The 12,438-nt window shown below is 42.2% G+C and overlaps 1 protein-coding gene across 2 annotated transcripts in view; it reads right to left on the reverse strand.

The window, feature by feature from the left end:
• EPHA4 (EPH receptor A4) overlaps positions 1-12,438 on the reverse strand; it is a 162,381-nt gene that overhangs the window by 22,254 nt on the left and 127,689 nt on the right. For both annotated transcript variants that reach the window (XM_081861522.1, XM_081861523.1), the window contains exons 9-11: positions 7,563-7,621; positions 6,417-6,530; positions 5,343-5,528 (exon numbers count right to left, since the gene is read on the reverse strand). In XM_081861522.1, the coding sequence (XP_081717648.1) occupies positions 5,343-5,528; positions 6,417-6,530; positions 7,563-7,621 (359 nt within the window). The remainder of the gene's footprint in view (positions 1-5,342; positions 5,529-6,416; positions 6,531-7,562; positions 7,622-12,438) is intronic.

A 12,438-nucleotide genomic window follows, 5' to 3' on the forward strand; every position in this document is an offset into this window, starting at 1 on the left:
TTCTTTCAAGTTCAAATGTGTGAGCATTCCTAATGATTGCCTAAGATCCACAATTCTCAAAGACTAAGATAGGGCTTGTTAGCCAGGCACAGGAACTCATGGGAGAGAGTAGCTAATTTTTCTAAACCTCTTCCATTCTAAATTTTGTTTTATAATATGCCATGAATGGATCAGGAGGTGAGGCTTTCACGTATACTCTTATTTGGGTAAACAGAATGTGTTTGTGTGTGGAAAGATCTGGAGTAAAAGAAAACATATTTTAACAGAACAAGAAAAAAAATCAATCTGCTCAAACGTTTGCTTAGGAAAATTGTGGGTCTGTGAAATTTTTTCACACGGAGTAGCTCCTATAATTGTATCTACATTAGCACATTTTTCACTCAGCAGGTTACCTCTACTTGCAATTCTACTAGGAGCTCCTATTTCAGAAATAACTTTTTCTGATTAGAAAACAGTATGCTAAGGCATATTAATAGCCTGTACCTCTTTCACTTTTCCATTTTTATTTAGGGACAGCTGGCCTGAGGCCAGCCTCTCCACAGAACCTGTATGTTCATGATTCCCTTGCTACTTCAACTAGTGCCAAAACATTCATGTCCCTCATCTTATTCCACGTTTACGTATGCAAGCCAGTCTTTACGTTAAAGTGAAATGGAAATCAGGCATCTGCAGCCCTAACTATCTTATTTGCATGAGTCAAAGTTGTTTCCCCCCCCCTGTGCACATGCACAAAAATCCAGGGCAGCTGTATCAATATGAGCTTAGAAATTCTGGCCGGGAATAAAAATACTTAAAGCCAAAGGCTGAGGAAAATCATCCTCTTGATATAGGAACGTTCACCCCTCGCAATATTCATCAGTGAGTAAGGAACCCACTTAGATCCAATCTGCATATTTCCCCATGTCATTTACACTTTGCAACTGTGACTTAGAGTCACTTGACAGAACAAATACATCTAAATAGGTTTTAATTAACCTTCTGCAATCAAAAGGTACTTTGTCAATTTAAAGAAATAAGAGACACTCTTCATTTGAATATATTAATGCACAACTCCATTAGTTATTGAACCTAGGCAATGCAGTGTTGAAGGGGTGACAAAGAGGTCTACATGGAGTCAAAGCACTGTCTTATCCCTCTTGGACTGTGATTTTGCAGCCAGCATATGGTAGACCCTGTGTGGAACTGAGTAATTGGAGGGATCCACTGTTTGATGGAATTTGATTGCACGCCTTGGAAAGCACTAAACAACTTTCTTATTTAAAGTATGATGTATTGGATTCAGTGGCGGACCTGTTTGATTTCGGTACCATCGTCTTGTGACTGCAAAAGTAACCATACAATATGAACAAATGTAGCCATAGACTTTTCTCCTGGGAGTTTAATTGGGGTAGCTTGTCATCATGAAGTTGATTATTAATAGCACTTGACTTGCCACTAATAGTGCGTTCATACTAGTCTCTTTCCTCATCTCTCTCTCTCTCACACACACAAACACGCACCCACACATCTGCCCCAACAATCGATCTTGTGTTGCAATTTCAGAAACTTTAAATGCACCCATTTTTCACCAAGGCTCCGTAAACATACAGAGGAAAATTGAGATAAATGTCTACTTAAGAAACTCTGTTTGCCAAATGGTGATGGCTTGGAGGTGTCTACGATGGTTTGTAGCAAAAGCATGAACTACAGGGAGCCTGGCAATAGAAGACACTTGGTTTGGTCTCCCACCTTCTGCTGGGAATTTAAAATCATTTTAATGCAGTGACAAGTACATTATGCAAATAGTATGCACTCATTTATAACTGTTACAGCTGTACCAGCTTGGGGGGGGGGGCATTAAAAGCCTCAGTGGGATTTCAATACAAAGATTCCCTTGTTGATTCTCTGTTTTACCAAGGTGGTATGAAAATCAATATCTGTAGCAAACACATGGTGGCCTAAAAAGAAACCTCTTTTTGAAGGAAATATACCTGTAACATCTATGCTTTTAAGCACATTTTGGTTTGATGTAGTATAATGCTCTACTTAATATCCAAATAAAATAGCCAGTTAACCAACCAACCAACCAAACAAAACAAACACACAATTCTAAGTATGTGTGTTTCCAGCAATTAAAGAAACAAGCCCTGGTCACAACTTGAAGAATATAGTTCGTAAAAACCTATGCTATCAATTCATTACCATGATTTTAACCAATTAATTATCAGGCTTTAACAATTTAATCAATATCTGAAATGTATATATTTGTACAAATTAAAGCATTTCATTTAAAGGGCTTAGGTTCCTCAATGAAGTTGAAGATCCCATTTTTAAAAGCAGAGTCACAACTCCTTGGCCCGTTCATCCAGGCTATACTGGTTGAAGTAGCTAAATGGGCTATGCTGCCTTTATTTGCACATGTGAATAGCTCAGCTGGATAGAGCATGGTGTTGCTGATAACACCAAGGTTGCAGGTTTGATCCCCGTATGGGACAGGTGCATATTCCTGCATTGCTGGGGATTGAACTAGATGATTTTTAGGGTCTCTTCCAACTCTAAAATTCTATGGTTCCATGGTTTCCAAGAAAATTTGATGAAATTTCTGTCAACAGCTCCCTCCACTGACAGCCTGCCATGTCCCCAAACCACATGATTCCTCTCACCCCCTCAGCATTGGATTTTGGGACGGCAGCAAGGAGTGACTGGGAAAATATTTCATGGCCAGAACACTGTTCACAACTCTTGGAATCCAACCCACTGTGCTGGAATGAACTCAGTGCCTTCCAGATAATGCATTACTTTCTCAGTGAGGAAAGGGAGGTTCACACATCCCAGACTCATACCAGGATTTCCTTAGAAAGGAAAAAAAAAATCTTAAGAAACAATGAAAACCCATTGCTATTAGTTCCATGCTGCAGGCAGTTCACTGGCACTTTGAGACTGATATGTTTAATTTGTGATTCCTGAGGCAACACAAGCTGACAGAGCTAAGGTGTTTGTTCTTCTGCAGTAATTTTTGAGCATACCAGATTCTCAATACTGGCAGAATCAAGGGAGGTGCTGTCATGGACTAGCTGGAGGCAGAAGAGTGATGGGAGGAACAAGGTGGCCTCCAAGGGAAGAAGGTTCAGATCCAGGGGATTGGTAGTGGGATGACAACGAGTGGTCAGAGGGAAAAGAGGGAGCAGACTGGGGTGGGGGGAGGCATTGGAAGCTGAGGAGGTAATAGTGTTTAGTGAGCTGTTGGCAAAAGACAGCCCAGAAGCAGAGGCTAGAGTGGAGAGGGGGCAAGAAGCAGAGATGAAGCAGGCTGCAGAAGAATCCAGGGAGTCTCCTTCTCCTGATGCGAGAAGCTTCCTTCCATGCCTGGTCTCCCAGAACATGCAGGAAAATGAAGGGGGTGGACAAATGAGAGACAATAAGACAAAGCCTTAGGCTGCTAAGGAAGGAACATGGGAGGAGCCTTAGAGAGCAGTGGGAAGGCGGGGACTACTCCCGCTTGTACTACTGCAATGCGCTCTATGTGGGACTACCTTTGAAGGTGACCCGGAAACTACAACTAATCCAGAACGCGGCAGCCAGACTGGTGACTGGGAGCGGACGCCGAGACCATATAAAACCGGTCTTGAAACACCTACATTGGCTCCCAGTACGTTTCTGAGCAAAATTCAAAGTGTTGGTGCTGACCTTTAAAGCCCTAAAAGGCCTCGGTCCAGTATATCTGAAGGAGCGTCTCCACCCCCATCGTTCTACCCGGACACTGAGGTCCAGCTCCGAGGGCCTTCTGGCGGTTCCCTCACTGTGAGAAACCAAGTTACAGGGAACCAGGCAGAGGGCCTTCTCAGTAGTGGCGCCCTCCCTGTGGAACGCCCTCCCACCAGATATCAAAGAGAACAACAACTACCAGACTTTTAGAAGACATCTGAAGGCAGCCCTGTTTAGGGAAGCTTTTAATGTTTGATGTATTACATTATTTTAATATTTTTTTGGAAGCCGCCCAGAGTGGCTGGGGAAGCCCAGCCAGATGGGTGGGGTATAAATGATAAATTATTATTATTATTATTATTATTATTATTATTATTATTATTATTATTCAGTTCTCGCGACTGCCTCATTGGGGCATGACCTACTGGGAAGAGTTGCTGGGATCACTAGGCCTGCATTGTTTTGGTTTCTTTGAATAAAGAGTTAACTTCGCTAACCCCGGGTATTTTACCACTAACCTACTCCTGTCTCCGGCTCCTGAAAGGCATGCTGCTTGCTCACAGTACCAATAGCACAGAGCTACATTTTCACAAAGCCCAGATATAGCTGGGATACGCTACAAGTTTTGCGTGCGTGTGAGTTCCCCAATATTTTGCTCAAGCAAAGACAATTAAAAACAACAATAAACGGACAAAAGTTCTGCCCTACAACCAGCGACTGCAATCCTAAGAAAAATAGGACCTGAAATATAAACAGATACTTTCTTTTTTAAAAAAGAAAAGAATACTGGCCATGTTTTGAAGCTATATTCAGTGATCTATCTGGATCAGAGCCACCTCAAACAGTGAGGGCCTCTCCAGCATACTTTTACTTGGGTCTACAAGCTTCACAGGTGCATTTCAGTTCTGGCTTGAAAATCACGACTGTGGGGTTTTGCTCTCTTCTGGCTTAGACTGGCGTTCATTGGTACAGTGACTGCTAATCGTCTTTAAAAGGGAGAGAAGAGAGGAGGGGGATATATTCTTGACCAGGTGTTGCTTGAAATAGAAGCAATGGCACCAAAGACGAAAATCAGAAAGAGCACACAAACATGCCTCTTGCTAAGGACAGGGTTATTTTCTTTTGAAAGGCCTGCTCCCTACATCTGTGCCTAAAGACTTAAAGCATAAAAGCTCGCAGGTTTATTGTGCTTGGTCTCTTATGAAATATTTTAGGTGCATTGATTACCATCTGCTTTCCCTTCATCCGACTGAAAGTCACTGCAATCCTAAAAAAAAGAGATGACTTTCAGAAGTACCCACCTGGCATACCAATAAAAAGAGGTGGAAAAAAACTCACTTCAAACCAAAGCATCCTTCTATCACATTCCTCCTTACCCCTTAAAACTGTGTAGTATTACATTTCCTTGTAAAACTATGCACAACTTGCTCAAAGATAGGGTATCGGCTGCAACCATAAAACCATTTATAGCTGACAACAAGATTAATGACAAGTGCTACACTGATTTCCTCCTATTAGCTATCGGTGGATCTGTTCCATCTGTCATTTCAAAGCAGGAATGGCAAAAGCTCTGTGCTGATTTAATTTCATAGTGACTTCCAAACTGTCCTGGTCAAAGACATGATCACACATTTGGCAACAGGTTGTGGCCTACTTACATTTCGTAACCACCCCTTCCAAGTGGATGATGTTGGGATGGTCAAATTGTCCCATGATACTGGCCTCACTCAAGAAGTCCCTTCTTTGTTTGTCTGTGTATCCAGCTTTCAGTGTCTTGATAGCAACACAGATCTCCCTCTTTCCCGGCACCTTCAAACGGCCACTGCAAACTTCACCAAATTCACCTGCAGAGAAGGGAGACCCAAAGGACAACCATGAAAGACCTGATGGCAACTAAGTCACTGTGTGATTTTAACTCCATGATGTTTTAATTGATGCCATAGAGATTCTAGAAGATTCTGTGAATGTTTGCTAACCTTCAGTTTGAATGTAGAAGATTCTGTGAATGTTTGCTAACCTTCAGTGTGTGTATCTGAAGAAGTGTGCATGCACACGAAAGCTCATACCTAGAACTAACTCAGTTGGTCTTTAAGGTGCTACTGGAAGGAATTTTTTTCTTCAGTTTTGGTTATTCGTATGTGTAATACACTTTCCAATCTCCTTTGGGATTTTCTTTTTGCTTGGCTTACTTATTTTAGTCTTTTTGTGAGGGGGAATATAATATGACTTTGGTGAACAACAGCAAAACAGTTGTTTTATTCAACTAAATTAATTCACTGAAGAGTGTTTACCTTGCTGAGAAGGTAAACAACTTTATTTAAATGTCTTTGTAAGCTATCTTGAAGATTGAAAATGTAGAAAGGTGAGATAGAAAACTGCCAAATAAAGAATGAAATGAAACAATTTCCAGGAAATTAAAACCACAGTAAACCTTCCATCATTATGAATCTATTACAGTGGTACTTCTGGATGTGAACGGGACCTGTTCCAGAGCCCCATTCGCATCCTGAAGAAAATGCAACCCACATCTGCGCATGCCGCGATTCACTGCATCTGCGCATGCGCATGACGTCATTTTGAGCACCTGCACATGCGCGAGCGGTGAAACCCGGAAGTAACGCGTTCCATTACTTCTGGGTCACCAGGGAGCGCAACCTAAAAACATGAAACCCGAAGCTACTTTAACCCGAGGTATGACTGTAGTGTCTAACATGGTCATGACTTGAGCTTACCGACACCAATGACTTTTTCAATCTTTATGCAGGAAGCATCAATTTCTTTGGCAAATTCTCGCACAGCTTGGTTGGGGTCCTCATATGTAAAGGGATCAACATACGTTCTAACACCTGCAACACAAAGATGCCTTGTCTAGTTATGTAATCCATGTACGAATGAAGGATCATTAGTTTATATTCGCAGTGGACAGTCAAAAGGCTGGGTGACAAAAGAAATACACACCCACAAAAATTCAGTCATGTGCTTTAATATGCAGAGATGTGTCTTCTTTATACATTCAAATTGCCCTGGGAATGAATTGATCTGGTACCTGAACTACATTAAAGACCAGCCTACCACAAAAATAAATAAATTTAGGATAAAAGGGCAAAGTGCTGATCATTTTGTACAACGGAGGAAGCTTTTACACATTAACAACATACTCTTAGATAAGTGGGTTTTGGATTGGATTGTAAATTGTGTGAATAGCAACACAGCAATGGTAAACCAGCAAGCAACTGGGTTTCTGAGCAAGTATATTTTGAGCAGCAATACAGCTTTTTGGTGACAGCATGAAAAACAAACTAGCAGCATATTGGTAGAGCTACATAGCTGTTCATGCCCCAGATCTATATTTGAACCAGAACTTTTCAATCTGTTTCAGTTCCCTACACTGAACCTCAAACTGTAACTTCAATTGACAGCACAATCCTAAACACATCTACTCAGGAATAAGTCCCATTGAGATCAAGCCCACTCCATATTATCCAGTCTCCAAATAAATCCTGCAACACTATAAAAAAGCAAGTAATGTGAAAGTATGACATCATGTCTCCCAACCCACTGAATATTCCTCAAGTAAAGAGGCTCTTTTCTGCTCGTTAGGTATGTTTAGGCACTACGTTGATCACATACAATTAAGCGCTGCTTTTACAAGGGGCTGCTTGTGTGAGATGTGAGTCTACCCTTTGGAAAAGGCTACCAACTACGAAACCACATAACCAATGCAGCTTGTGACCCGGGACACAAATTCTCAGCTTTGGAGAAAGCAAGCTGCAAAGTCACATCTAAGGAAATGTCATATCTTATTTTCTAAGCTTCAGAACACACACAGGACATGCTTTCTGAACCAGATCGGAAAACCAAGCAACAATGTTTTTTACCTTGATTCAAATGTTTCTCCTCATCTGCTTCTTGCTTGGCCTTACTATACTTGCTCCGTCTGTTGGAATGAAAGAAAGAGAAAATCAAAATAAATATCTTACTTAGTGGTGAACTCAAGTGTCTTCTGGGCCTGCCAAGACCTGAATCACTGTGCCTGCCAAAACAAGTTCTCTGTGCTACTGTAGTTGATGACTTAACGCAGCCCCACCTGCATTACAAGAGTTGTCAGATTGCTTATATTGCATTAATTGTTGCCATCAAAGAAAAGATCCTTGCATTTGAGGAAAAGGGATTTTTGTATGCGCATCTTGCTTCAAAATGTAAATCTTCTTCATCATCATCATCTGTGGCCAGTTTTGAAAAGGTTAAATAATTTCGATGTGAGCAAACAATTGAAAAGTGTGTGTTAATGACGAGATTTGTATGTAAAAATAGTAAGAAGTCTTCTGGCACCTTAAATCTGGAACTATTTATTATGTCACAAACTTTCATAGTCCATTCCAGAAGCATTATCCTGAACTGCAGGTACATATACACACAGTGGGATATACACACAGGTCACAAGGAAATGAAATATAGAAAAATGCAGCATACGTGTAATCAACAGATTCTCAAGTAGATTCTAGCTCATATTTCAATGTGAACAGCAACATATACCTGATAAAACTATTTTAATTCTACACGTGTGAACATTAATCCTACAGATTAATATTAAGACTATACATATAATGACACATGAAAGGCTCATATTTGCAACCTTAGCTGCTGTCGTTTTTTTAAAGCCCTTTGATAAACAAAGATCTAAGGGAATCTAATAAAAGAAGTGCTTTGGTAAAGGAAAGATTTTCACATGGTAAAGAACATTTACAAAGTTCAGCTGGTCCCTGCATCTCTCTAGCTTCTCAGGATCTCAGGGTCAGAACAGGAAAATTCCGAAAGCACAAGTACTATTTAGCAATTATAATTCAATGTTTCCCCCAAGTGAGTCTACTGCTGCTGTTTTTGTTTTTCCTATGGGAACCTACGGCTTTTCTTTAATACTGCCGACATCAGAACTTTCATGGGTGTCACAGGAAACATTTTGGGCACTGTTGCGTATATATGCCAACAAAAAAAGAAACAAGCCTGACCACATGTGATCACTACTCATCCTTCTTATGAAGGCAATTAAGCAATTTTAATTGTGACTGCATATAACTGTTGTCTTTTCTAAGTATAAAAATTAGAGTATACTGGGCAGAGGATGCGGTAGAAATCAATATGCAATTTGATCCACTGCCTCTAAAAGATAGAAGAATTTAACGCCTATCATTGCTTATTAGTTGTAAGAGCAGCCCCCATGCAGTGCAATCCTAGACTTATCTACCCAAAACCAAATCTCATTGAGCTCAATAGGGCTTACTTTCAGGTAGGTGCATGCAGGATTGCAATGTAATGCTCCTACATGAGCGAAGGAGTGCATATACAGTGGTACCTCAGGTTAAGTACTTAATTTGTTGCGGAGGTCCGTACTTAACCTGAAACTGTTCTTAACCTGAAGCACCACTTTAGCTAATGGGGCCTCCTGCTGCTTCTGTGCTGCCGGAGCACAATTTCTGTCCTCATCCTGAAGCTAAGTTCTTAACCTGAAGCACTATTTCTGCATTAGCGGAGTCTGTAAACTGAAGCGTATATAACCCAAGGTACCACTGTATGCCCAACTGTTACACAAGCACTTCATGGTGCACATTATACCGACAAAGACATCCCAGAACAAACACACTAGAAATGCATTCTGAAGGGCGATATAGACATTTCTGTAAGAAGCAAACGTGAAGGCCTGCTCACTCTAAAGTATCCCCATTGATTTGATGTGCCAGTGGCAATATAATAATCTATTCAGAATGAGCTGAATAGATTATTATATTGCAACTGGCACACAACACACTGAATTTTACACCAAACCCCCAAGGAATAATTATGTTATGGATGGGCAGGGAGGAAGCCCCCAGTAACTTTTAAAATCCTAGTTATCTTTCTTTGGTCTAAAAGAGCACCACTGCGGAAAAACTCCCTCTCCCCTCCCCCCCCCCCAAGAGGGAAGCTAGAAGGAAGCACAATGAATACTTTTCAGTCTTTAATTACAGCTTATTAGCTTCTAAATAAAGGCTTCCCAACCTCCTATTCACTTCAGCTCTACCTTTGTCACCTGTTGAGCTTTTGCTCAGGGCGGGAAACTGCTGGGGCCTTTTGTCTTGAAAAGATACTTTCCTCTCCCCCCCCCCCCCCCATCTGCTCATTACTGAGTCACTGGGAGGGCATGGGAAGTTCTCAGGAGGCCCTGAGGAATGCTGGACACAAACTGACATTCACAGACAGCTCACCTGAATGACAGAAAGAAACCTTTGTCGCAGAGCTCAGCCCCGTAATTACAGGGATTTGGGTGACAGTGATTAAATGGGAGGCAGGGATCAGGAAGGGAAAGCAGGCACTGTGGAAAAACTGCAGGGGTCAGAGAAGCAGGCAAAGCCTACAGGTGGGACTTCCAGATAAAAAAGAGGCGGGTCCTCAGCCTGACAGGCATGCACCGCAAATGACAAAGTGGGAGCCAAGGGGTATTAGCAGGTATTGTAGCAAAACAGCAGGAGCCCCACAAGCTTCTCTCCCAGTCAAGCCAATGCACCAGAGTTGGCAACTCCAGCCTTTGACAGGCCAATGTGGAGAACATAAAGGCAGCTCAAAGATTCCTGAATAGTGTGTTCCCAAACAGAAGGATATGACAAGGTGGCATGCCAGGGGCATCATCCCTACAGGGGCCTTGGTGGAGCTCTGGCTGTTTCATTTGAGATCTCTGGCTTTACCAAGCTTGTGATATAATAAAGAATTCTAAGATCCAAAACCTAACAAGACCCATTCTGCCTTCTAATTCTTCTTTTACAAAACACCCTGCGGCACTAATTTTCAGGGCTCTCAATGTGTTGCTCTGGAATCCTTTCACTTTTATTTATTATTTACAGAAAATGTTTCAATCCCGCCCTTCCGTTCTAAAATCAGCACTGAAGGAGAAATGTACCGCAGTTTTAGAAACCGATAAAAATATACTTTAAAACACTGCAGCAGCATAATAGATGCAAATGGTTTGCTCAGAGAATGAACCAGCATCAAGTTTTCTAGAGATCACTGGGTGACCAATCAGTAGGTGAGTATCAAGAGTTTGTTTCCAAGATGACTCCCTGTGCAAGGCCAAATTCTACCATCTTTGCTTTTACACCTTGGGAGGCAGTCTTTCAGGGAACACGCCCCTGACAAGTCAATTGACATCAAGTTTTAACAAAATCACAGCCATGGCAATTTAACCATTAACTTCAAAATATTAATTGGAAGCCAGAAACAGTTTGGACTGGGGGGGGGGGGATGTCAGGTCATTTAGGATCACCAGGACATTTAGGATCACCATTTGGGGAGAGTGGGAGAAATCATCCACAGCCACAAGATTGAGTAGGGGGTAGCAGAACCAGAAAAAAACCTCAGGGGTGGGGCTCAGGGAGGAAGCTCAGACCCCATCAAACAACTGTATGAGGTAGCCAAAGCCAGGCATTCCAACTCCTAACCTCTGAAAACGCACAAAATTGCTGTTTGAAATAGCTATGCTTGATGAAAGCTGCTGTGAAACATTCAAGCTGCTATCCATCCTTTGCTGATTTCAGCCAGCACTAAAAGATTTAATACTCTTTTTTCTCAGTTCACATTTGCTTCATGCTAAAGTCATGGCGAGGGATGCGGGTGGCACTGTGGTCTAAACCACTGAGCCTCTTGGGCTTGCCAATCGGAAGGTTGATGGTTCGAATCCCCGCAACGTGGTGAGCTCCCGTTGCTCGGTCCCAGCTGCTGCCAACCTAGCAGTTCGAAAGCATGTCAAAGTGCAAATAGGTACTGCTCCGGCAGCAAGGTAAACAGCGTTTCCATGTTCTGCTCTGGTTTCACCAGAAGCGGCTTAGTCATGCTGGCCACATGACCCGGAAAAACTGTCTGCGGACAAATGTTGGCTCCCTCGGCCAGTAAAGCGAGATGAGCGCCAAAACCCCAGAGTCGTTCACGACAGGACTTAACTGTCAGGGGTCCTTTACCTCTACCTTTAAAGGCATGGTGAAGCATTTGCCTGAACATATGAAGTGTTAAATGCAAGGCTTGCACCAACGCCCCCGGCTATGTAGGACCCATCTTCCAATCTTTGCACAAAATGTCCAGTGGTGCTGGGGGCGGAGTTTGCATCCATACCACTCACAGTTCACCTGAACATACCCCATGTGGCGGTGCCTTATTTTCTTCCTAGGTCGTGGCAGCACTTCTAGCTTAAAAACTGGGTTTTAAGTTTACAAACAAACCTAGTAAGTAAATTTTGGTATCCAGAAAAGAAACTTGGATGTCCCTCACAGAGAGACTTGCTTAGCTTGCATTACTTAATGATGCTGTTCATTAAGTAATACAGACTGTGAAGAATGTAGAAATCACTGAGCATCCGGCAAGGGGAACTATGGGACTTTCTTTGAGCGTTTCATTTACTGCACAAGATCTGTACAGCTCTTGGTGTTTTGCATGTCAGAAGAGCTACATCTTTGAGCCCACTCCCCATTTATCCTTCCCCCAGAAGGGGCTGGGCCAAGCTCCCATTCTTAATAGTATGGACACCTCTTTATTTGTTTCCACCCTATTGGAACCCTTCCAAGGAAGAGATAACTAAGGAGGCGGCTTGAGGGTGAAATAAGTGTTGGCGGCAAACACATCAGCTCCTCCAGCAAGTCTGTCAGCTACCTGGCTCCCAACAGCCTTTCCTTTGACAGCTTTATGGCCACTACTAAAGAGAATCAATAGGAGGGCAAGGGGTTGACGTTTCAT

This window comes from Podarcis erhardii (assembly GCF_964252035.2).
Source record: "Podarcis erhardii genome assembly, chromosome: 5".
NCBI lineage: Eukaryota > Metazoa > Chordata > Lepidosauria > Squamata > Lacertidae > Podarcis > Podarcis erhardii.